Below are 25,444 nucleotides of genomic sequence, written 5' to 3' on the forward strand. Positions count from 1 at the left end.
CAACTTATTCAGAAAAGAAACTTTCTAAAGTTATGATAAAAAATGTGTTTTTTTATAAGTAGTGCTATAAAAGTTTTGGACAATTTATAGAAATTTTCTTTTATAAATGTTACATATTATAAATTTTATATTATTTTTGACTTAATTTACGTATTCTAAGAATATATATAACTTAACATAAGTTTTTCTCCAAATTAAGTTTATATAAGTTTTTTTGTAATTAAAGTTACAGCTTATTTGAATTGTGAACTCAAATATTATAAGGTCAATATTAGTTATGCAAATTGAAAAGATTTTCTTGTACCATATAATGGGGGTATGACACCATTTGAGAGAATGGTGCCAGACACAAGCATCATAAACAACTTGTAAATTCTTTAACACGAGATATTCAAGGTTTCAAAATATAGTTGAGAAGACATTTATTGTTCTAAAAATATATTTCTCATATTAACAACATCATTGTAGTATAGTATAAAAAAAAGGGTTAGATCGTACTAGTATGTTGCATATTTCATAACTTCAATCATAAGTAGAATTGAGATAATCCATATAAGTAGAATTGAGATAATCAATACTTCGAAAAGTACACAAAAGAAGGGTATCTTGATAATCTTATTGATATAGATTCAAATCCAGATGATGATAAGAAACATATGTTAAATATTAAAAGGGAATAACCCAACAAATATTTACTAGAACAATTAGATAAAATTGCATATGATGTTTACTGTTCTTACTATTTTTATTAATAATCGTATTATCAACTACTTTTTTAGACTAACATAATATATATGATGATTTGATTTTAATTTTTGTTACTTGTTCATACTAATATTTTTTATAATAATTAATAATTTTAAAACTATAAATGATATAAATATGTAATTATAATTTTAACAATCAAATATGACACAAAGATTTATAATATAATTAAGCTCTGTCAGTCAAACACGTCTAATACAATAGAGTTGATTTCATTTACCTCTCTACATGGAAAGAGTTTTGGAAGTACCCAATCACTAAAAAGCCTTTATTATTGGGCCTAGGGACCACATAAATGGGCCTCAAAACGAAAACCTTAACCTATGGTTTTTCACTTCATCCTAAACCAAAATTCAGCAGGAGAAAGAGGAGGAAGAAGAAGAGAAAGAAGAAAAAAGATGGAGAAAGATGAAGAAAATCAAAACAAGAAAAAAACACAAATTGTTATAGGAATTCCATCTTATAAGGAAGTAATTGAGAGCTCACAAACAAAGTCAACCCCACCCTCTCTTTTTACTCCTTCTCAATCTTTTTCTCAAGCCTTCAATTTCATTAAATCCTCTGAGTTCTACTCTCCACCTCCTCCTCCTCCTCCTGCGCCCAGCTCCCCTCTTTCCACCCCAAGGTGATGTCTTCTTCTTGATTTTAACTTACCCCTTTTTCAATTTTCACAATTCAGTTCAATTTTACCGTAAAGTTTTCTTCTTTCTATTGAAATTGGCTCTATCTTTTCTGGGTATCTTTTTCTCTTTAGTTTGGTTTGAACCCTTTTGGTCAATTTTAATTTTTTTTCATTTATTGGTCTAACTTGCTTGAGTCTCCCATTACTAAGTGCGTTCTTTTTCCTTTTTCTTTTTTCCTAATTGAAATGGTTTGTAGATAATTTTCTGTTTCTTCATTTTTGTTGGACTTTTGGTTTAGCTTGTTGAGTTTGATATGATCAGGAAACTAGAATTCATAATTTTTTTTTCTGTTCAATTGGAATAGCTTGTAATTTTTGTTTGAAACTTTTGGTTTATTTTAGGCCAACTGGTGAAGCCAATGTGCCTTCTTCTTCAGCTGCCTCTACCTCAGCTTCCCCTGCTGCATCATCGAGTTCGTCTCAGAGTCGCAATGCTATCCTTGTCAGCCATAGGCAGGTGATGTTCTTCAATTTTGGCGGCATTAATTGTTACATCGTCTTTACTGGTATATTTTTCATTTTCTAATGAGTAAATTGTCAGCTAATTCTCTGCCATCTCTTGTTTTAACCTGACTACCTTTGATAGGCAATACAGTTCACTTTACAAATGTTTAACCTTATCTGATACGGGTATATTTAAAACAGTCGTCTTGAAATTTTAGATGTCATGCGTCATCTCTTGATTTTTTCTCACTTGGTTTTGATATTATCATGCTCCTTTGATCCATTTCAGTTCATTATCAATGTTAAAAATAACCTCATAATCCTAAACCTCCTGAGGAAGAACCTAGCTTCACCATTAAATTGTTATTAGAACAGAAATTGCCAGACTTCAATAAATATAACTTCGATTCTTCTACTTTTACTGCATTAGCCTAAATATAGATGTACTTTCACCTCATGCAGAAGGGTAATCCCTTGCTCAAACATATCAGGAATGTGAGATGGGCTTTTGCAGATGTTGCTTGTGACTACTTGCTTGGTCAGAACACGTGTGCCCTCTATTTAAGGTTTGAACTATTACCATATGGCTTGGTGGCACAATAGCGCTGTTTGTGTGAGTTCAACAAGAAATGTCTTAAGCCTTTATTTGAATATGGTTAATTCTTATTATGTGCCTCATAAGATATAGGGTAAGTCTTACTTGCATCCTAGTTTTTGTTATCTTTCATAAGATTTCTATATGTACACAACCTTCTAGAAGGAGCAATTTAATAAATTGAAAAGTGGTTTGGGTTTTTGATAAGATTACATGCTCTTTCAAGTTTTTAGTATATTTAAGTGGGAAAAAGGTAACTTTGTTTTCTAGCAAAAGGGATTTTGGGCTATCTTTTATATTCAATGTTTTCTTTCGTAGATCTATTACATTTTGTGCTTCTGTTGAAATTTTCTCTAATGCATTCAGCTCATTGAGTTGACTACTTGATGCAGTCTTCGGTATCATTTACTGCATCCGGACTACCTATACTACCGTATAAGGGAACTACAAAAGAACTTCAAGCTTCGTGTTGTGTTATGCCATGTTGATGTGGTAACCTTCCTTCATTTTGAGGATATTCTTATATGCCTTGTTTATGGTTTCCTATAATTCAAGATTTCAAACAATGATTAGGTGCATTCTGGACATTATAAATATGGCATTTTGGTCCTGTCTTGCTTTGTGTGATAAATGAACATCTACACATTGTTACTTGCTTGTTCGCATCTCATGCCAACAAGTAAAAAAGTGAAACCTGGTTGCTCATTGTTTAGAGCTCTCTTTACACAGGAGGATGTTGTTAAGCCTTTGCTTGAAGTTACTAAAACAGCTCTGCTTCATGATTGCACTCTATTATGTGGTTGGAGGTATGATTAAGAATTATGGATGCATTGTAGAGTAAATGCAAAATATTCTTTTATGAATCTGTGAATGTTTCCATTTGCTACAGTAGTATTCTCTAATCATTTAAAGTTCTAACCTAGTTAGGTCTTATCTATTTTGTGAATTTTATGTTAAAAGATAAGTTGTGCGATTTATAAACCGTTTTCTTGATAAATTTTCTTGCTATTATTTGGTGTAGCTTAGAGGAATGTGGTCGCTACTTGGAGACCATAAAAGTATATGAAAACAAGCCTGCTGACCTCATTCAAGGCCAAATGGATACAGACTACTTATCAAGGGTATCAATTTTCCTTCTTTTGAAGCTTCAGTGTATGAATAAATATACTCACTATGTCATGCCAGACCATTATAGTTTTTTATTAACTAATTTGCAAAACCCAAATTTAATGTGCAATCATTTATTTCCATTGTATTTGATACAATTGATCTGAAACTAGTTTTCTTGTAATTGTAGCTAAATCATGCTCTTACAACTGTTCGGCGTGTTAACAAGACTGATGTGGTCACTCTTGGTTCTACTTTTGGGGTGCGTATGCTGTTTTACGTCTAAAATGCAGTGTTTTATTTGTTGATTTATGTGACCTGGTTATCATGTTTTTGCAGTCTCTGCCCAGTATCATGGATGCATCCATGGAAGATCTTGCTCGATGTCCTGGAATAGGAGAACGGAAGGTAATATATATGTCTGTGTGTATACATATGTATGTATATGGACGAGCCATCGTATACCTGTTGATCCAAGTTATTGACTACAAGACTATACAGTCTCTAGTTTCAGCTTAACATACCCTTTTTTTATTGTTTTCATGATCTTAATGAATCAGGTAAAACGTTTGCACGATACTTTTCATGAACCCTTCAAGCGCATAGTTTCCAGTAACCCTTCTGTTCCGGAAACTCCTGTATGCAAAGATGCTGAACCAAGCTCAGCAAGTGAAATCATAGAAGCAGACAAGGATACTGAAGATACGAGCAAACGTAGGAAGAAAGAAAATGAAATTAACATTAAATCGGCTCTAACTGCTGCATTTGCCAAGTATGCTGGTAAAAATAGTAAAATGAACAATAAATCCGAGGGTAATAAGGGAGGAGGAACCCTTGCTGCTGCAGTACCAGAACCAGCAACTAAAAATTCTGGGGAAGGGGTCGAAACATGAGCTCCGTTTGCTACTTCAATCTATCTCCAACGGGTAAGCATTGACCGACGCAAATACTCAATGATACGTTGCGCTTATGCTTAGGCATTGAATTTTTGGTGATCTCTTACATAGGTTCGAAATTCATTACTTTCTAGCATGTATTTTTATTTGGAACAGAATCTGTCAATATTTGTCTCAAGTAATACAAGGATTTTAGATAGTTGCAGAATGAAGTGATCATTTCCCTGGTATTTAAAGTTTAAGTTGCACAATTTCATGCTTCATCTCTTTCAGCAATCATAATTCTTATAGTTGGTATGTTTGAAAGGATCTAATTATGGAACTTCATTATGGAACTTCAAGCGTAACTCTTATAGAATAGTTCAAAATTATGCTGAATTCTCTGAAATTTCAGTATCGTGATTGTTCATCAGGTTTGGGTTGAAATGGACAACTACACAAGACTTTCGGGGTTTCTCTACTTGCCTCGTAGCATCTGATGTAACATAGCCAATATTCTCTTTTACCAAGCTGACAGTCTCAAGTTGTTTAAGGAAACCAAGAAATTTGTGCCGAGACTCGCTCTCAATTTTCGAGGTATTGTTCATTAGTTACACGACATCGGACAAATTGTCCTAGTTGAAAATTATGGGTTTTATCATTTATGTGGAGCCAACAAGGCATTGGTGAACCTGGTAATAGGCTGTACCTTTTTTAGCCCTACTCGGATTTTGTTATCTTGTAATAATATTGAAGCTAGGTTCTGAAGTCTGCATTATTTCATTGCAAAATTTTGGTACTCTTTGAATACTACAAATTCTCCTTTCATATTTATTGGCATCTTACGAAATTATACAAAGAAATGTTTTACGTGAAAAATGAAAGGCATTGAACTCGAGTTCATCCATGCCCAATACCAGGGCTCGATCCGCAAGTTCGTCTGTGAGGTAGTGTAGTGTGTGCGCGTGGGTGGGTAAGTGAGTTTTTACTTTGTGTATATATAAAAAAGAAAAACATTACTATTTTCTAATCTCCAAGACTAACTTATGGTTTCTAAAAAGAGAATAATATTGTCTTCATTAATCATTTTACAACGAATTTATACAATAATATGAATGTAAAGAAGCTTATTTTTGGCTAAGGGAAAATCAACTTATATTCCAGATATGAGTACATCACTTCCCGATTGGAGTCGGAAGCTTATTTTTTCTCGAAGTACCAATGGCCGACACTTTCAAAAAAGAGTACAAGGATACGAACTTCTAAGCATATTAAAAAAAAAAAATACCCATGTACGATATATGCTTGTATTTAACATTTACTTTACCCTTGAATCCGGATAATATGGATTGATTAGGCTGTTTTGTCATTCTGACAATGTAGATTCTTTTCCTATTTTATGCAACAAGAAGAAAAGGGAAAGGAATATGTGGCTCTGCAATTCTCAAAGGTATTAATAATTCTTGTGACTGGAGCTTTGTCAAAGAAACCTAGTGGAAGCAGAAGAGTTAAAATTTTTAGCTAAAGGGATCAGTGACTGCACAACGTCCACCATTAGAGGTCGGTAATCAGCTTCTGGTTGCACACACATAGCAGCAATGGCAGCCACCTGTGGAAATATTATAAGTTTCGTCAGCAGCTTGGTGAAGGCATTCATTTGATGGTATATTGATTTAAAACATTAATAAATATCATAGAAGCAAACTTTACCTGAATTAGATCCTTCTTTGAATACTGTCCTTGTATAGCTGGATCAACCATTTCGTCTATTTTCTCTCTGTTTGTTAGCCTTGGAAGTGCCTGTTAAATTGTCAACAATATCTAAGCTATTCATGGCATTGAAATTAGAGACTTATTTTAATTTCAAAAAGTTGATCATGTTCTAGTTGTCTTTTAAACCTTGCAGGTGCAAGTTTAAATTGTAAAAAGCTATACATATCCGACATTTGTGTCCAATACATATGAGAGATTCCGTATCTAACACTAACCCATGAAACAAGGACATGTTCTCCAGGAGGCCTCTTGATGTCAACCGGTACGCGGCCTGTTAAAAGCTGTAAAAGCACCACGCCATAGCTGTAGACATCTGATTTTGTGGTAAGTTTGCCTTTGGAAGCGTATCTGTAGTGCCAAAATTGATGGAATGAAAATTCAAGACCAAGTTGTGCACAAAATATTTGCATATTCATTCTGATAATGAAACAGATGCATGATGGAGCACTCACTCGGGAGCTAGATATCCGGTGGTTCCCAACACGCGTGTCAAAATCTGACCATTGATCTTGTCTGAGCCCATTTTGGCCAATCCAAAATTGGAGACCTTGGCTCGGAGGTTTTCATCGAGTAATATATTGCTGCACTTAAAGTCACGGTGGATAACAGTAGGGGAGGCATGTTCATGGAGGAACTCAAGGCCTCTAGCACAATCCAGTGCTATGATCAACCGGTTTCCCCAATCCAATGGCCTATGTTGATTGCTGGGATGATGAAGATGCTGTTGAAGAATACCATTGGGCATGAATTCATATATTAGTATTCTATGGTGCTGGTCAGCACAGTAGCCTAATAGCTTCAATAAGTAAGGACAGCTCAAGCGGCTTAGTAGATCCACCTGCAGCATAAAATGCAGTAATTTGAGCGAGCTCGATCGAGTTTCATTTTTAAAGTTTGAGCTCGACCAGAGATAAAAATCAGAAGAACACAAGTGGGAGACAAATTAATTCACCTCCATCCTAAAACCACGCTCCCCTTGCTTTCCATCTCTGTGAAGCCTCTTAATGGCTGCCATGGTTCCATCTGCAAGAACTCCTTTATACATTACACCCAACCCTCCATTGCTGATCACGTTTGCCTCACTGAACTTATCAGTTGCTAGCTCCAACTCTTTGTAAGTAAAAACTTGGACCCCACCATATCTACTTGGAGGTGTACGGATGCTTCCTCCATATAGACACCTTGCCTTCACATCTGCTCCATTTTCAGTTGAAATCAACGAACAATGATCAATCTTAGTAATTAAATAAGCTTGGAAAATGGACACTTACCAGGACTACAATTCAAGCTTACAGTAGTATGAGCAATGAACCTGCTACTGGTACTATTGTTAATGCTACCACTTCCATTGCAACTGTCATCATGTTTTCTGACAGATTTAAGTCTACGAAACATTACTATAAGCAGAAAGATTGCGAAAACAACGAGAATCGAGATGATTGACGCGATGATTATGACAAAGGAGTTGAAGGAAAGGTTGGGGTTATGTTGAGGCATGGAATGGAAATGATGATGAGTATGGTTTTTTGGTGTTGACATTGCAGGCGATGTTGCAGTAGCACTAGTTATGCTATCTTCCATTAAAACAGAAGCAATATAAGAAAAATGAGTTTTAAAAAGGAAAGTGTTGGGAGAAAAATAATATGAAAACATAAATATACCAAAATGTATATAATCAATCATGACTACGAATTATCAGATCATCTGTATGGCCAAAAACAGCTCTTTCTCTGTCTGTCTCTCCCCCGTGATAAAACAAGAGTGCCTTACGTACTTCATTCGTCCATTCTATTGTAATCTTCTAAGGAATTGTCATTGTCTTTGTATCAGTCACTGTCTTATATCCAAATCGTGTGCAAATGATTTCATAAACTCCACTCCATCCATGTTAACTTTTGGTGTTAAAAACCATGGCTATGTACAAGCCGTAAAAAGCTCAGTTGGACCTGACCTATGGTGGAATTTGTCAGACCCACCAATCAAATTGTAGCTTTGAGCCATGTGTAGGAAATTTAACTGAGCTTTCTTTTACAAAGACAATGCTTACCTTCAAGTTTCTTACCAGGAATCTGAAATGGAAGTATTTGGGTTTGTTTTGTCATAGGAGTTTACTTTTTGTTTTCATAGGGAAGTGTAGAAGCAAAAATGGAACAAAATACAAAGTTCCCAGATTGTCACACGCTCACATGTGACATTAAAGTTTACTAAACGATCACTGCCTAATTCAATCACGAGACTTCTTTAGGTTCCACAATTTAATAATCAAATGTCACTATCTCAATTCCATTCAGCATAACTCAATGATTGGACTAGCGTAAACTACATCGTTTTAGTCATTTAATTTAAAACACATTACGTTATTATCACGGAATTATTCAAAAGTTTTCATTTAAGTTATCGAGTTGTTAAAATTTATGTTATATGCTTTTCTTTATTCGCACTGTTTGTATAAATCGAAAGCACTATTTCTTATTCTCTTCTACAGTTTAGTTTTTTTTTCATGAAACAACTTTAGTTTTCTCCGATCTCCAAAATTGACCGCCAAATTGACTTCGATCTAATATATGTTCTTCTACTCGTTGATGGATATTGATCCACCATAATGATCGTCGAATCATCGCTTGAAGCTCACCTGTGTAACTTTATTTTAAAAAAACACTTAACGACCTAGTGACTTAAATAAAAACTTTCGAATAGTTCAATGATCAAATTGTAACCAAAAAAAAAATATCCATAATTTAGTGACTAATAATGTAATTTATTGACATTAAATTTTTTTTCGAATATTAAAATTCGATTATTTCCTTTTTAAAAATGATTACCATTCACCAGATAATCCTACTTGGTTGACTTTCATGCCAATTTTTATTTGGCAAGTTGTTGTTACGAGGTCCCAATTTCCATCATTATCCGGATAATGACTGTAAAATATCCCTTAAGCAAAGAAGAAGAGAAGACTCATTACATAATTATAACCCACTTAGAATTGATCAATTTCCATAATTATTGTCGCAAAAGGACAAAGCAGCAAAAAAAAAATTTAAATCCCGAAATCAGCGGGTCAAGTGTGAAATAAATATTATTGAAATAATCCGAGTCAGTTGATTAAAGTCATTGAAGACGGGCAATTAGCTGTTTCTATTTTAGTTTTGGTTAAAAGAAATAAAGAGTTGTTAAAATATGAAAGACAGTGAATTTTAAGTATATTTTCAGGAAGGATAATCGAATTATTGATGGGCTTGTTAAATTGATCACTGATAATAAGAAAAATGTATAGATTTTCGATGAGGCTCTTAGTGAATTATTAATAAATTTATGTTTGGATAAAATGAGTAGTCTATTTATTTATAGTAGTTTGATGTAATAATTTTGATTTTATTTTTCACCAAAAAATAATAATTTGCAACATTAATTGTGTTGTAGAATAGTCGTGCATTCAATCTGCTTCGATTCATATGTAAACTTGTAACCCTAAGTCAATATGGCCATTATTAAGAAGAATCATCTAACATGTTGGGAATTTAATCTCTAAAATATTAAATTTTAAACTCAAAATTCATATATTAAATTTAATATTTATCCCTTAATATTATAATACATGCCTATATCTATTAGTACTATTATATTGTTGTAAGTGATTTTAGGGTAAATTACTTAGTTGGTCACCCAATTTTTAATGTGTTCTCATTTTAATCACTAAGCATTAAATCTCTAATGGCGGTTAATTGTAAACGTCATATTATGTTTGCACTTCCATTTTAATCACCCAACTTTTTGGCCGCTTTCATTTTGATCGCCCAAAAAAATTCTTTTCAAGTATTTATGTGAGTAATAAAAAAATCAATGGTTAAAGTGAAAAAGTGGTACAAACTAAATTTGATCTCATTGTCGAAAATTCTAAATTTGGGTTTCGAAATATAAATTTTTAAATATTAAGATTCAAAATTATATTAACAAATTGATTTACGTTATCAATGAATAAAAATGTTTCAACAACTTATTTAATTTATTTCGATATTTTGAAATTATTTTAAAAAATTATCAATAAAATTTATTATCTTTAATAGTTGTCTATGAAACTCAAATTTCTTTTGACTGTTTGATCTTAAATCTTCCATACTAAGCTAAAAGTATTAAAAAAATCATTCTAATTAATTTAATTAATTAATTTTATCTACTATGCCAAACAAAACTCATAAAATTTTTCATCACTTATTTACCCAAACGAAGAAGAAGCAAATATTTTCCTTTACTTTTAGCATGGATTCGAATTATATAATCAAAAGAAATTTAAGATTCTTTTGAGTTGATTTCCTCAATTTTAAATTTTGAGTTATTAAATATGAGTTATTTGAGTTGATTTCGTTAATTTTAAAAATTAAAAGGAGATTAAATTAATTATTTTGAATGCTATAGTAACAAATCGGTTAACATTATCAATAGATAAAAAAAATTTCAACAATTTGTTCAATTTATTTTGATGTTTTGAATTTTAAAATTTCAACATTTAAAAGAAGTTAGAACTTTTGGCAACGGGATAAACAAATACAAATTAACAATTTTTGCGTATTATTTTAGTTCCTACAGTTTTTCCACTTTAATCTTTGTTTTTTTTTACAAAAAGATATTTTTTTGGTGAAGCAACTTAAAAGTTGGATGACCAAAATAAATGTGTAAATATGATGTGGCGTGTATAGTTAACTGCCATTAAAGATTTAATACTTAGGTGACTAAAATGAAAGCGTCCTAAAAATTGGGTGACCAAATTATAATGATTTCATTTTGAGTGGCCAAAACGAAAGCATAGGTCACCAACTAAATAATTTACCTAAATCTTAAAGTAAGACCTCTTGGGTACATTCAATCACACTAAAAAAAACCATTTAAAAATTGGCACTTAAATTTGGTAATTAGTTTTACTTTGATTCTTGTATTTTTTTTTTATTTTAGTACCTAAACTTGACAACTAGGTCTACTTTAATATCAAGACTTGAAGTCCATAAGAGTGTGATAATGTGTCACTTTGAAATTGTGTCATATCATCACCTAAAAATAAAATATAATTTTTTAAAAATTTCAAGTGATGATGTGGTAAAATATTAAAATGTTACATTATCATATTTTTATAGAATTCAAATTTAGGGACCAATATAAGAAAAACCGTCAAGTTCAAATACCAAAATGGACTTAATTGTTAAATTTAAAAACAAAAATTTACATTAATCCTTAAAAAAGTCATATTTTAAGTTAAACCAAAACACTTTTTAAAACATCTCAAACAAATTCCAATATATTTCATGAAAAAGGGTAATTTCACCAAAACACCAATTAGAAAAAGGAAGAGAAAAAAAAAGCAAAAACGAAAAACAAAACAGAGGGTGAAACTGAATGAAAACAAGCATCTGGCCTTGTCTGACATTAATGGTTAAAATGGAAAAAGGAAATTATAATTGGTTTGTCAATTTCTAGAGTGCTTTTCATATTTTTATCTTCTATGGTCTACCCACATCCTTTCTACTCGGATTGGATTATACATCAAGCAGTCTTAGATTTTACTTTTTACAAATCTACTTTTGATCATGGGTTGAGTCAGATTCAAGCTGAATTGATACAAAATTTTAAGTTTATTTTTTAGGCTTGAGTTCAGCTTAGCCCGAAAATAGACCTAAAATTTTGTTTAAACTTAGTCTGGCCTATTTGTATTAACTTTTTTTAGATTATTTTTTATATAAAAATAAATTTTAAAAATATAATACATCAAATACACTAAAAACATTAAAATAAGTGTTCCCCAACAAATAAAAAATACTTGTTCGGGTCGTGCCGAGCTAAAAAATCATACCCAAGGCTCGGTCCATTTAAAAAAAAACTTTATTTTTTGTCTCAAGTCTATTTTTCGAATTTATATTTTTACCCAAATTCTCTTATTTTTTGAGTTGACTTTTGGACCTGGATAGAATGATTAGGTCTAAAGGGCCCAAGTTGGTTTAAATTCAAACATAGTTAGAAAATGCATGCTATGCTAGGCTTTTTGAACAAGAGTCTTCACCATTGAAGTATCATGGTTTTTACACATATTAAACAATTTTTATGTTAATGCTAAGGTAAGGAGTTTTTATCTTTCGAGAGATGGAGTAAAAGAATGATGCTATTCTGATCTTACTTTACCTTTGCAAGTAGGTATAAGGGTAACCAAAATCTCTTTAACCCTTCTTTCGTAATTGACAAATCCAGCTCACATCTCTTCCAAGCACTTCTCCCCATGCTTACCAACATCATGTCAGAATGTCAAATGAGGAATGAATTCATAGTTACTATTATTTAACTATGTTTACTAATTTATTATTTACTATATATAAAAAATATTACTAATCTAATATAAATGGTTTTTACCCTCTTAAATTGTAACTATCTTACTAATTTATTTATTAAAGCACAACGCAGTCAACTGTATCTATATTTCACATAGCGTTACAAATGAATGAATACAAGATGTAATTGTTGATCAAGAATAATAGTTGAGCCAAAAATCTTCGTAGCAATTAAAATGCGCTTTCTTTCTCATCTACAATGATAATGAGTTTGCTTCATCGAAGGAAGTTTAATCTTACACTGTAACGGTGAACAAATAGAGTTTGAGCACAACAGCTAGAGCCAACTGCAACAGAAAGATGCCAGTGACGATCAAGAACCATCTTTCTCCAGCTGAATTAATATGAGCTTTGAGATTAAGAGCCACAAAAGTTGCTGACATGAACCCAGCTACACCGGCAATTACCCATCTGAAAATTTCCAAGGGGACAACGGATAGACACTGCAATCAAGTACAAGCAACAATAAGTTATGTTGTTCGGATAACAGGCCTCACTTCAAAGAAATCTCTAAAAGTCCAGGCATTTGCTTTAACAGTGTTTTTATTCGGATTGTTTTCTCAGCTTTTTCAATGTTTGGAATCTCTTTAAAAGTTGGGGGGCAAGGGAGTTGGGGCGGGGGATCAACTTGGAACTTTAAGAAATAAACTTCCAATAAAGTTTATTGAAATCCAAAAAATAAAATGATAGAGAGCCAAATGAACTATCTTCGCATTCAGAGGGGAAAAAGAAGAGAAAAAAAAAACTAGAGAGCTTACCAGTGCTGGAATAAAGACAAATAATGAATATCCATACAGACAAAACAGCTGGACAAGGCCTGATGGTGCTGAAAAGTACTTGAGAATAACATACAAGATAAGAGGAACCACAGTGACATAGCCATAGAACACACCAGCGGACCAAGTCACTAGATTTATGTCATAATCCCATTCTTTTTTCTTGAGCTTGTGTGCTATATAAGTCACAAAAGTTCCAATAGACGCTGCTACAAATATAAGAGTGGTGCATATCCAGAATGGTCCATATCTGCACAACATAAAATTTTCAATCATGCATGATCAACTCTGTTTTCTCTTCTTTTAGGGTTTTACACACCTATTCTTAAAGCAAATTTTTTTGACCATGTGCAACAGAAAAGAAACTTTCTAGTCTCAAGCTTGAAAATTTTACCATATATCTATGTTCGACAAATATTCAATGCTTAGAACATCATTTAAACATAAATGAGTTACAGGGAGAAAACTCACAAATCAGGGTTGGTAGCCGTTTTCTCTGTAAATGTTCCTCTAAATGGAAAGAGTGACTCCTTAAGTCTATCAATGATGTCAGAAGTGTCAACATCAAAGTATGGCTTGTATGCAGCAATGGTGAATGTACGAAACCAGCCACTCCCTTGTGGTTCACCAGATCCAGGTTGAGATCCACCAGCAGGTTTTGAAAATGTATCTGCCTCAATAGCAAAGTAATCATTTGCCACTAACATGACACCAACCATTGTTCATGTGAAAATCTAATTAGATTTTTCATTGAACTACAACATAGCAGATACTACATCTGATTTATTTGATCTATTAACTGTTGCTCAACTATTTGTTTTATGCATAGCAGATATTTCAAACACGTGATCAATGACATGGATCATCTTTCATGCTATAAAAACTTTATAAACCTAATCTTTAGATCACTAATGAATTTATGCAAAATGCCACTGAGATCATGAATCCAAGATATATAAGCACCAGGATAAACAAATCAAAGCATAAGCACCATCACAAAAGGAATTCAAATCAAATGGAATCGGAAATACCATCAGCATCATGAGGAGGTTGAGTTCCACCAGAGATCTTCCCTTGTGCACCCGATGGAGGAAACGTTTGAAGGTTCGAATCTATAAATTTAAGCAAATTAATTAATAAAAGTAGAACTAAATCCACAAATTAGCTACCTTAAAGCACTAAACAACAATTGATTGACTTTACAATTTCATTATACATTAAAACACACATTCAATTCATTCATTTTAAACTCCGATTTCCTTCCCTTTCCTACCTTTTCCAGCAATCATCAACTAATACTACCACATATAAAATAAAATGAAAAGGAGAATTCAAATTCAGATTCAGATTCGCAATGACAACTGAAAAAAAAAATTAGTTCACCTGTAAATTTAACGGCGACATGACTGGGATCTGAAACCGCCTGTGAAATTAAGGATTTAAAAAGCAATAGCAAATGAGATCTGGTAAATTTTAGCTTGAAAAAAGAAAATTAAAAGCAAAAATTAAGAATAACTAGACAAGATGCGATGAATTATGAAACATAACTTACAGGAACAGATCCAGAAACTTTCTGATTATCAATGCTTGTATAACCTCCGGACATCATTTTTTTTTCTCTTTGTTCAAACAGATCTCTCTCTTGCGCGTGTTGAAGTCCAGAGGTTTTAGCTTTTTGTTTACTTCTTCTCTCTTTAAGAATTAAGACAGGATTCCAAATAAGGGTGGAAATTTGTCTCGCATTTGTTTTTAAGTTTTTTCTTGTATATATATATTTGGTAAACTACAGTAGAAAGATTTGCCTTTATTCATTTGGTTTTAAAAAGTTAGTATATGGATATTAAATTATTTAATTTCTTTTATTTAAGTCGTTTAAATCGTGGTTGTATTGTTTTTTTGTTTATACAGTTTGCAACAACCGAAAGTTTATATCCTCTTTCTCTATAGTTAAATTTCATTTTATAAACAGTTTTGAATTTTACGAATTTGCTAACCAAAATGCAAATAGCTTTGAAGATCGCAAATTCACGAACTAAAATCTAAAACAACTTTTTTCTTTAATCGTTTGGCACTGACCGTCAGATCGATTTGGATCTAATGTATGTTTTTCTACTCACCAATGAGTACTGATCCATTATACTGATTATCGAATCATCGCTTAGAGCTCGCTAATCTGACTTTAAAAAATCCTTAACAACTCAGCAACTTAAATAAAAACTTTCAAATAACTCAGTGATCATTTTGTAACTTTTAGAAGTCGAGTTACCAAAATGTAAACTTTCTAATAATTTACCATTTTTTTGATCAAATTTTATTTGTATATAGTTAACCATGTATTTTAAAATTTTAAATTAAAAATCCATACTATTATTTAAGTCTCTAACAGAGTTAATGTCACGAGTCAATCGGATACTAATTCGATTAGAGAAATTATAAAAATATCCTTTCATATTTAAAATAAGTTATATTGTCAAATACATTGGTTTAATTTTAAACTTACCACTCAACCAAGCTTTATTTTGAAGTTTTATACATTTTAATTTTATTATGCATACTTTATTACCTCCATATATATTGAAAATATTGTTGATTGAAATAGTGCCATAAATTAACTCAACACCAACTTAAGATCGATAAAAATACCATGATAAATAATTATACTCATTTAATATTCTTAATATTATATATTCATTATTTAAATTTTATTTTACTTGCAGTTTAATCTAATTTTTTTTATTTTAACATCATACATATTTCAAGCGTTATAATATTAAGAAATTCATCATCTTTAGTGTTCAAAATTTTACAGAAGGCATGAATCTTAACATCGTGTAATAAGTAAACCCCGACACCTTATTATAAGAGCAAGATGGCTACAATCCAAGAACATCCAAAACTTTCGTAACTTCTTTCTCGATCTCTTTAAGGGATTGAATTACCAATAATCTTTGTTGCTTTTGCTGCTTCTTCTGTCAAATTACAAGAGAAAATATATTGTTATTGGCCTTGGCATAGACATATATGTGTGTGTGTATCTATATAAAAGAGAGTTACTAGCATTCTGAAAGATAAACAAATACCTTTAGCATGGTCAACAAATTGTTTACCAACTTCAACGCTTTTAGAAAGGCTCCTATTAGTATAAGTGAAGTGCTCAAATCATCTGACATTTTCACCTGGAACTCATTGCGGAGCTTGCTAATGCATTTCTTGGCGTCCGGAGTAGTCCGAGCTGGTTTGCCATCATTGGGAATTTCTTCTTGTAGTTGCAATAGAGCATCTTGGCAATCTTTCAAAGTCTGTACAACAAAGCAGGTAAGGATACTTTTCCAAATGACTTGAATCTAAACTAACTCCAGGTACAGTTGTCTATGTAAATTTAAAAAAAAAAAAACTCAACATCTCAGGTCAACTCAGAAAATAATTCGGTCACACTTTTGAGTAATTTTTAACCTAAAGGAGAGGCAAATCTAATCAATTATAGAAGAAATATTAAGTGGAAAAAGGAAGCCAATATTAAATAAAGCTGAACTCCAAGAAATGGAATGAGGCATGCTCCTCATCCATGACACCTTACAAGTATACAAGCCCTACACAATTCAGACAAACAAATTTTAAGCCTAAAAGGCCAGATCACTGTCTGTACCAAGACATCTGAATTCTGACCAGCATATGCCTGGTGCAAAGTAAAAGCAGTGAAATAAGCTTTAAACCTGATATATGTAAAAAATAGCATCTGATGCACCTTCCAACTGAACAACGGAGTAATTGAGAGGAGAACAATAGTGTGCATTTATCAAGAAGTACCGCAAAGCCAGTGGATGATATCTCTGGGTAATCTAGAAAAAAACACATAAACACAAAAAAAATGAAGCTCATATGAGAAAATTTCTGCAACTAGAACTAGAGGGAAGGGAAATCACATAAATAATAAGCCCCAACTTTACCTGGCGAATTGTGAAAAAGTTACCCAAAGATTTTGACATCTTCTCATTGTTATTAGTAACATGCCCATTGTGCAATCAATTACAGGTAGAAAATTTTGTTAAGGTTTTTCTAGTCATATGAAAAAAAAACTAAAAAAAGAAAAACGGAAGAAAAATTAAAAAGAGGAGATGAACAGATTTTTCAGTTAAGGTTTAGGTTAAAAAATTTTAATTAATTAAATTTATTTAATTAAAAATCTATTTTCATCCCATTTAGAAATTCAAGTTGGCATTTAAAATCTAGTTAGACTGCCACATAGGATTACCGTTAGAGAGATAACGGAACTTAACGGTAGAGTGATCACTTCGTAACAAAATAATAACATAAGTGACTAAAACGTAACATTTAAAACATAAGTGACTAAAATGTAACTTGAGGTAAACAAAAGTGACTATTTTTGTAGATTACCCTATTATTAATTAGTTACAAACCGTATATTTCATTATTTATTGTATGTTATTTTTAAACACAAATTTCTGCTCTAAATACGTGGCTTTCACACGTATACATATGTGATAGATTTTCTTATTAATAATGTTGCAGATTAAGTTGGTATCACAATTTAATCTAATTCTTTTCATTTTAACATCGTACATATTTCATGTATTATTATTAAATACCTTCAAACTATACATTTTTATTATTTATTGTATGTTATTTTCAAACACACCTATATGTTTTAAATACGTGGTTGCCATACACATACGTGTATGATAAAATTTCTAGTATTTATATATACATATATATATACACACACTATAGTAATATAAAGGTTAACAAATGGTCATGCTCACATTACAGTTTTTTGACACATGACACTCTTCGTTTAAAGCACTTATTTACAATTTAGATAATTACTCTTTTATTCCTTATTTTTTAATATTTTTAAATTATTCAATGCCTTTTGTTTAAATATTTTCTTTATAATTTTTATAGATTATATATAAAGTTGATGTTAAATACATTATCTTTTTATTTTAATATTTTATTTAATTGAATTAATTTTTAATGATGTAATATTAATTAATATTAATCATTAAAAATTACTTATTAATAATACTTATTTAATTTATATTTTTCAAATATGATAAGATTTAATTATATTTATTGATTAAAGTAAAGCAAAGATAAATATAAAATTAAAAAATGAATATTAATAATTTAACATTAAAGCAAGTTAATTTAATTATATATATAATAAATAACTTGTAAGAAATTATTAATAATATTATTTAAATTATAATATATTAATATTAATATTAATATTCAAACCATGATGAATTTTTATATTATTTTAAAATTAAATATTTTTAAAATTAGTTAACATTAATATAACTAATTCTAAATTTGTTAAATATTTTGCGATTACATCACTTATTCACTTTATTAATGATTTTTCATAAATTTATTAAAAAAATTAAACAAAAACTAATATATTTGTTTAAAAAAATAAAAAAATATGTTTGTCTAAAAATTATTTGTATACAATAATATTTAATTTTATGACATATTATTTTACTAATCTTGTTTAAATAAATAATTAACTAAATTATATAGTGTTTGCTATAAATTTTTTTTACTAAAGTTAATTAAATTGTATAGTACTTTTTATTAATTATTTTACTTGGTTAAAGACCAAATGATGATAGCAAAGAGTATATATTTAATGCTAGAGAAATCATAACCTAATCAATATTGAATGCTAGAGTATATGTCAGCATGATAGGTCACTTGAGAAACGCCCATGACCAATCCTTCGACTTTACATAGACAGCTCGGTGACTAGCCCTCTTGAATTCCTACCTTCTGTTTGTCTCTCAATTTAAATAAAGGACCTGGATCACTCGTTTTTTTTTTGTTTTTTTTAAAAACTTGAACCTCCTGCTTTCAAGGATAATCCACCTGCTTAACAAACGTCCTTAACAAGAACCTGCTTTTTAGGTGTGAAGTGTAAACATGGCCCTAAAGACTATTAGGCTGCACCTTAACATAACGACCTCGTATTGTCATAACTCAATCAATGGCATTATTAATGTATATATATACAATCAATAGAGGCAATAAAATGTGCATAATACAATTTAAATGAAAACATTAGATTAAAATATGGCTGATAGTAACATTTCAGAGCTGCGATCGATATATGATTTATGCAAAAAGGATTGACAACTCAATTTTTGACATGTTCCACGTGACCATAATAGATTGGCAGATTGTATGTTAAAGCTGTCAATAGTGAGCTTAACAGGCTGTCGATGTTTGATGTTATACCTGCTCATGCTCGATCCGCCTTTGAAGATGATTTACACCAAGTGTCGGATGCTATAGGTCTTTAACAGGCATACTGTAACAAGTTTCTTTGAACTTATCCCCTTTATTTACCAAAAAAAATAAAATAAAATTTTGGTTTAATGGAAAAGTTAAAGATTTATTGATGTAAATGACATGGGTTAAAATCCTACTATATGTATTTTTTTTTTATATAGGTTTTATAAAAAGGCTAAAGTACCATTAAATAATATCACTTATCTTAAATACAAAAGAATAGTTTCATAATTTCCCTAACCGAATTGGTGTCCAATTGACTCGTGTCAACAACTCAGTCAGGGGTTTAAATAATAGTAAATATCTTAGTTCTTTTAATTACTTTTTCTAAAGAAATTAAATAACCTAAAGTAATAGGGATAATATTTGATGCACTGTTGATGTATAAACTTCTTATATCATCGGTGAATAATTACATGACAGCTCATCATTAAATAAAATAAAAATCAGTAGAGGATTTATAAATAAATACTAAAACCCTAAACTCAAGGCTCTAAACCCTTCAGCCCAATATCCTAAATCCGAAAGTTATTAATATTTATTTATAATAGTTATAATTAATGTTTAATGATATTTAAATAAAATTATTCGTATTTATTTACAAATTTTTATTTTCTTTTTGTTAATTTAATAATGATATATGATGTTATTATTCACGGTGAGGGCTTGATAGGACTGAAATAATTTATCGAAAAATAAGGCTAAAATATCATTGTAACAGAAAAGGCAAGAGTATATTATACAAATATATAACTACAGTGGGTATCTTTGCATTGCATTCCTGCATCAGATACCAACTTATTATTTGGAAGATAAAGCTTCAAAGAATTCAGAACCTCACTCTATGAAATACAAATGATGCATTATTCATTTATCTCCAAATAACAGCTGATATTATTCTTTTCACACGTTTTTTAATCTCCCATTTCTGAGCAATAGAGACCTTCGGATAGCAAGTATAAGAACCCAAGTGGTGGCTGTGATTTTCTCTTTGATCATCAGAAGCAAAGCTGAGCTTAACACGGTCTTCGTGATCTGTGCATCTAATCCCTTGAAAAACCCGAGAATCCCTTCTCTTCTCCAGATAGCACTGACAACTCCTGGCACTGTTTTGCGGGATTTCGATTGAGCTCTCTTAGTTTTATCGTCGTCGTCATCATCTTCTGGATCTGCAGCTTGAATCATTACCTTACACCTGCATGGAGTATGCATGCATATTGTTACTTCCATCTAGTAAAAAATGCATCATGCTTCTATAATGCGACAATTCGAGAGAGGGGCTATGCACCTGATTGCTGGATAAGTTAAAAAGGTTGCGATACTCTTTGATATTGCACCTAACAAGAAAGCCGTGAAGGCAGATAGAACTACTGGGGATGAATCATGGTCCGCTTTCTTCAATTTTTGCTTGAGTAGTCGTTGTTTCAGTTGATCAAAAACTGTATACTGCAGTTTAACATATTTCTAGCCTTAGTTATGATAAAGATAACAAGAAAGATTTAAAGGTGAAGGTTTGAGGCAAAACAATGTAGAACCTGAATTGCAGGGTTGGAGGTCAGCAAAAGCGAGATGCCAAGGCCATCAAATGCATCACTCAAAGTGCCTTCGGTGAGGGTTTTCCAGAGTCCTTTCGATTTTCCAAAGGCACTTGTCTGCATCCTTGAGGAGGCTGTATCCAGGGGCTACAAAATCGATAAACCAAGTATTCAACATTGAACTCCACATAATAAAGAAAAATAACTGAAACTGTGATTGCAACAACATCAGTATCTTTGCCACCTATGGTCATAAAACAATAATATTATTATTGTTGTTTATGATTTCATATTTAGGTCACCTCTCTTAACTAAAGGAACATTTGTTCTAACTCGTAAAAAGAGGTAAGTCATACCCTTTGATTTACTAAACTAATAAATTTCTCAGGATCAATAGTTGCATTCTAAAATGCTCAATGGCGTAAAAAGTTTCACCTTCTATTCCTTTCAACATTTACATGGAAATAGTAAAAAAGAGCACAATTTTACTTTGCAACAACCAATGGAAGGAAAGGAGTCCATATTTTTAGACCACATGGAATTCTGCCAGGAGAGTAGAACTGTAGATGGTACTAGGGCAGTCTCACAATTGCACATTGTAGGAGAGGATTCCACATTTTACATCATAAAATTCAATCTCAATGTACTATGCAATAAACGGGTACAGCTTTTGCTTTGATGGATGGAAGTTGGAAGCATTTATATATTCAAAATGGAAACATAAGAAACTTGTCAAGCGATGTCCCACCTGAGTGACAATAGCAGTGCAGGCCCCTGCTCCAGCGGCAAGAATCAAGTTTACTTTCGTTCCAATAGACTTGGAACCACTGTTTTCTAGGTACAGTCTTTTGAAGTAGCTATATCCATAGAAGTAGACAAATTGTGCAATGAATGACTGCAGGTTTTTTGTGCCTAGGCCCTGGTATAAGGAAAGAACTTGGCCGGTAGATACCGCTTCCCATAATACATCAGAGAGATTCCTATATAAGATGAGAAATTGAGGTCCAAGAACTTCATGATGCACTGCCAATGAGCCGAGCAGTGCAGAGGATTCATTGATATGCAGCACATAACAATAAAATAGGAATAAACAGTTTCAATTTCTCAACTCCTCTCGAAAGATCTTAGATGACTTAATACGGACAATTATACTAACAGGAATGATGATAATTCCATTAGATGTCTACTACAACGTTGAACTTATTCCACTACTTCACCATTTCCTTTCTCAGTGATTGACTAGCTCCAAAGAGTTAGGCAGAGTCAACTCTGAACTCTCCTTACTCCATTAGCAGGTCATCATCTGAAACCCACCAGGCCAATTTTCCACATCAATAACTACAAAAATGCAAAGACAAGTATATGACACGACAAACGGTAAGGTGAAAATGAAATTAAGGTCATATGATCCAATTCAATTAACATATATACCTCATTATGCTAGGATTGTTATATTCTGTCTTAATTAATAAGAAATCAAATCAAATCCACATTATGAGTAGAAAATTTTAACTCATTCATAAACACAAATACCATGAAAAGTAACAGCTTTAAATTATAAAGAGAAGAGATAACTTTGATCCTTTGAAACCTCACCTATCAATCAACATACCAAATATTAACAAAGAAATTAACTCATGAATTCACACACCGACAAACAAAGAAGCCAAATTTACAATTTCCTGGATCATGATCAGTGATCACAACAAAGAAAAATAAACCCAGAATTACAAAACATGTAAAAACAAACAAAGAAAAGAATAATAAGAAATGGGTAACCTGTATTTTCGTTGACCATGGGCTTGAACCTCGGCTTGATACTTGGTTTTGCAGGTATCAAGAGGGTACAAAATCGTTGTGCTTAATAGTGATCCTATGGCACCTGAAGTTGCCTCCGATATCGACTCTAAATCAACACCCATATTAAAAATATTCTTTATCTCTGTTCTCTGTTTTACTTGGAATCGGAAACTGAATCTATGAAATCATTTTAGCTGGTCATTATGTATATATAGGAAGAAGAAACTGGAAAAGGAAACAGTAAACCCGAGCCACCAAGAATGATATAGACGCCGATGGCGTTTCTCATTGGGATTTGAGAAAACGTGGAGCTCTCCGTCCATTTTAACGGCCAGACTTAACGTTGTTTATTTGGTTCTTCTAGGCTTAATGCTGATTGAGCTGTATTTTTTCCACATTGATGCTTAAATTTTGTGTGGAAATTTTTTTATAATTTTTTTAAAAAATTTATAAATGATGAATAATTTAAATAAAAAGTAATTAATATTAATAATAATTTTAATTACTTTTTTATTACTTGTATGGTATATACAAATATAATTTTTTTTAATAAATATTTGTTTGTTATCTCGATTTATTTCTGGTAAATATATAATAGTTTATACCAATTGAATTAAAAATAATTTATTACTCTTTTATTAAATAAAATAACGAATAATTGTATTAGGGATAGATTGCTTAAGGTCAAATTATTACTTTAATTAAATGATAAAGAATTCTATTAATTTTAATTGATTTTATACTTTCAATGAATTATCAAACAAGTCCTTAGTTGATGTCATTTTATTTTTCATTAAAACTTGTTAAATAATGATAATTAAATAATTTTACATAAAATTAATTCAATGAATATATATAACTAAATTAATCATAAATTTAAAATACTTAATTTTAATTAAAGTCAAATGTATACTTTTTATTTAAAAAGTCAAATATTTTATAAAACTTCAAAAATTATTTTATAATGAAGAAAACTTATCTGGGTTTTTTTTTAACCAGATAGGATAAATGGATATTATGATATTTTTTAGACCAGTGTTCTTTGAATTGGATTCAACCAGTCAATCGAATCAGAAATTGGTAGGAGATCAATTTGGAAAGTAATTTTAGACTAGTTAAATCGAAAATCGATATGAATTAGTTGAACTGACTAAAAAACTAGTTAAACCGACAGTTAAATCGAAATTTTTGATATTTTATTTTATTCTTTTAATCGAATGAATCAAACTAATAAACCAATAATTTGATGGGTTTAACCGTTGATCCAATTTAAAAACCATTAGCGTAGAGAGAAAATAAATGTATTCTTGCAATAAATCTTAAAAGAGAGTAAGTTTGTAAGATACGAAGTGTTGAAGGAATCAAAAAATTGACGAATTAGTGAGAAAGTAGTGGTCAAAATTTTCAAATAGTCCCAAGATGGACCAATCTTCAAATTCAATTTTGTTTGTTAAGGAAACCAATGACTACGACCTTTACACATCGTATGAAAGGACCTCAACATCCCTGCGTTTGTCATGTAGCATTTCATTATTCATCTGTTTTTTTGGGTAAACTACACTATAAGTCATCTAAATATGGACCATTTTCTTTTTTGGTCACTCAGTTCATTTCATATTATGTGTTCGCCAATTTGTTTTTGGGTTAACTACACCATAAGTCATCTAATTATGGGTCATTTTCTTTGTTAGTCATTCAATTATGAATCTTTTTAAATTGGTCACCCAACTAATCGAGATTTTTTTTAAAAATTTCTATTAATTGCACTAATGAGAGGGTGATGCGGTAGTTGAAAAATCAGTATAATAATAAATTTAGCCCTTGACTTTTACATATTATATTGATTTAACCATAATCTAAAAAAATTTACAAATGATCTCAATTTAATCTTAATTCTAAAAAATTCAAAAAATATATATAAATACATAAATATTTTCAAAAAATATATAATAATAAATTTAAATTTTATATTAATATATTAATATTAATATAAAAATAAAAATCCCTCCCTCCCCCCTTACCCTACCATCCCACCACCCCCTCTCCCTCTTTGCTACTGTTGTAGTAGGAAACCTGGGTTTTATATACATCCACCAACTTTTTCTTTTCTAAGCCTCAAATAGCAGCTCTTGTATAAAAAGATTTAGTTAGATCTGAAATCGATATTTTGTAAAAGCAATGCGTTTCTAAGAATCTATCTGAAGAATAGTTTATTTCCCCTTTGTCGTGCAAGATAATCAGAAAACACTATTTTCAAGATACAATACCTTTCATCTTGAGTTAGAACAATGTGATTGAACTCTATTGTTACGACAAATTAAAATAAACCTAGAGAACACTCAAAAGTAAAGGAAGAAATATTTACTCGAAATTGATTAACTCAATTCCACTATCAATTTTCAATCGTTG

At 31.2% G+C, this 25,444-nt stretch overlaps 4 protein-coding genes across 4 annotated transcripts; 1 reads left to right on the forward strand and 3 right to left on the reverse strand.

Annotated features, from left to right (window-relative positions):
- Positions 1-1,087: 1,087 nt before the first annotated feature.
- Positions 1,088-5,236, forward strand: LOC107889799 (DNA excision repair protein ERCC-1). Its single transcript, XM_016814362.2, has 10 exons — positions 1,088-1,390; positions 1,790-1,904; positions 2,354-2,457; positions 2,879-2,978; positions 3,216-3,292; positions 3,508-3,607; positions 3,784-3,855; positions 3,933-4,001; positions 4,154-4,519; positions 4,903-5,236. Exons 1-9 carry the CDS (start codon positions 1,089-1,091, stop codon positions 4,484-4,486), a joined length of 1,272 nt encoding a protein of 423 aa, XP_016669851.2. The 5' UTR covers position 1,088; the 3' UTR covers positions 4,487-4,519; positions 4,903-5,236.
- A 362-nt stretch (positions 5,237-5,598) lies between these two features.
- Positions 5,599-8,203, reverse strand: LOC107888307 (probable serine/threonine-protein kinase PBL7). Its single transcript, XM_016812374.2, has 6 exons — positions 7,513-8,203; positions 7,194-7,435; positions 6,694-7,079; positions 6,457-6,589; positions 6,179-6,268; positions 5,599-6,077 (listed from the first exon to the last, which is right to left on the reverse strand). The coding sequence occupies exons 1-6, from the start codon at positions 7,922-7,924 to the stop codon at positions 5,949-5,951; spliced, it is 1,392 nt and encodes a 463-aa protein (XP_016667863.1). The 5' UTR covers positions 7,925-8,203; the 3' UTR covers positions 5,599-5,948.
- Positions 8,204-12,638: 4,435 nt separating this feature from the next.
- Positions 12,639-15,176, reverse strand: LOC107888304 (protein YIPF1 homolog). The gene is made up of 6 exons (XM_016812371.2): positions 14,941-15,176; positions 14,772-14,811; positions 14,420-14,500; positions 13,860-14,058; positions 13,371-13,638; positions 12,639-13,055 (listed from the first exon to the last, which is right to left on the reverse strand). The coding sequence occupies exons 1-6, from the start codon at positions 14,995-14,997 to the stop codon at positions 12,849-12,851; spliced, it is 852 nt and encodes a 283-aa protein (XP_016667860.1). The 5' UTR covers positions 14,998-15,176; the 3' UTR covers positions 12,639-12,848.
- A 5,208-nt stretch (positions 15,177-20,384) lies between these two features.
- Positions 20,385-23,369, reverse strand: LOC107888310 (peroxisomal adenine nucleotide carrier 1). Its single transcript, XM_041109278.1, has 5 exons — positions 23,015-23,369; positions 21,984-22,215; positions 21,236-21,382; positions 20,989-21,146; positions 20,385-20,895 (listed from the first exon to the last, which is right to left on the reverse strand). Exons 1-5 carry the CDS (start codon positions 23,155-23,157, stop codon positions 20,604-20,606), a joined length of 972 nt encoding a protein of 323 aa, XP_040965212.1. The 5' UTR covers positions 23,158-23,369; the 3' UTR covers positions 20,385-20,603.
- Positions 23,370-25,444: the final 2,075 nt, after the last annotated feature.

Source organism: Gossypium hirsutum, chromosome D13, assembly GCF_007990345.1.
Source record: "Gossypium hirsutum isolate 1008001.06 chromosome D13, Gossypium_hirsutum_v2.1, whole genome shotgun sequence".
NCBI lineage: Eukaryota > Viridiplantae > Streptophyta > Magnoliopsida > Malvales > Malvaceae > Gossypium > Gossypium hirsutum.

Bases quoted from the DNA above. Each gene is read 5' to 3' on its own strand.
- LOC107889799 (XM_016814362.2), top strand. From the start codon at position 1,089: ATGGTTTTTCACTTCATCCTAAACCAAAATTCAGCAGGAGAAAGAGGA. The intron at 2,458-2,878 runs GTTTGAACTATT...TACTTGATGCAG, and splicing joins ACGTGTGCCCTCTATTTAAG to TCTTCGGTATCATTTACTGC. The intron at 3,856-3,932 runs GTGCGTATGCTG...ATGTTTTTGCAG, and splicing joins CTCTTGGTTCTACTTTTGGG to TCTCTGCCCAGTATCATGGA.
- LOC107888310 (XM_041109278.1), bottom strand. From the start codon at position 23,157: ATGGGTGTTGATTTAGAGTCGATATCGGAGGCAACTTCAGGTGCCATA. The intron at 22,216-23,014 runs GTTACCCATTTC...CATCTTATATAG, and splicing joins CATGGTCAACGAAAATACAG to GAATCTCTCTGATGTATTAT. The intron at 21,147-21,235 runs GTTCTACATTGT...GTTAAACTGCAG, and splicing joins CCTCCAACCCTGCAATTCAG to TATACAGTTTTTGATCAACT.
- LOC107888304 (XM_016812371.2), bottom strand. From the start codon at position 14,997: ATGATGTCCGGAGGTTATACAAGCATTGATAATCAGAAAGTTTCTGGA. The intron at 14,059-14,419 runs GTATTTCCGATT...CTATTGAGGCAG, and splicing joins ACCTCCTCATGATGCTGATG to ATACATTTTCAAAACCTGCT. The intron at 13,056-13,370 runs GTAAGCTCTCTA...ACTTGATTGCAG, and splicing joins TTGTCTTTATTCCAGCACTG to TGTCTATCCGTTGTCCCCTT.
- LOC107888307 (XM_016812374.2), bottom strand. From the start codon at position 7,924: ATGATTGATTATATACATTTTGGTATATTTATGTTTTCATATTATTTT. The intron at 7,436-7,512 runs GTAAGTGTCCAT...AAAATGGAGCAG, and splicing joins AAGCTTGAATTGTAGTCCTG to ATGTGAAGGCAAGGTGTCTA. The intron at 6,078-6,178 runs GTAAAGTTTGCT...ATATTTCCACAG, and splicing joins CAAAGAAGGATCTAATTCAG to GTGGCTGCCATTGCTGCTAT.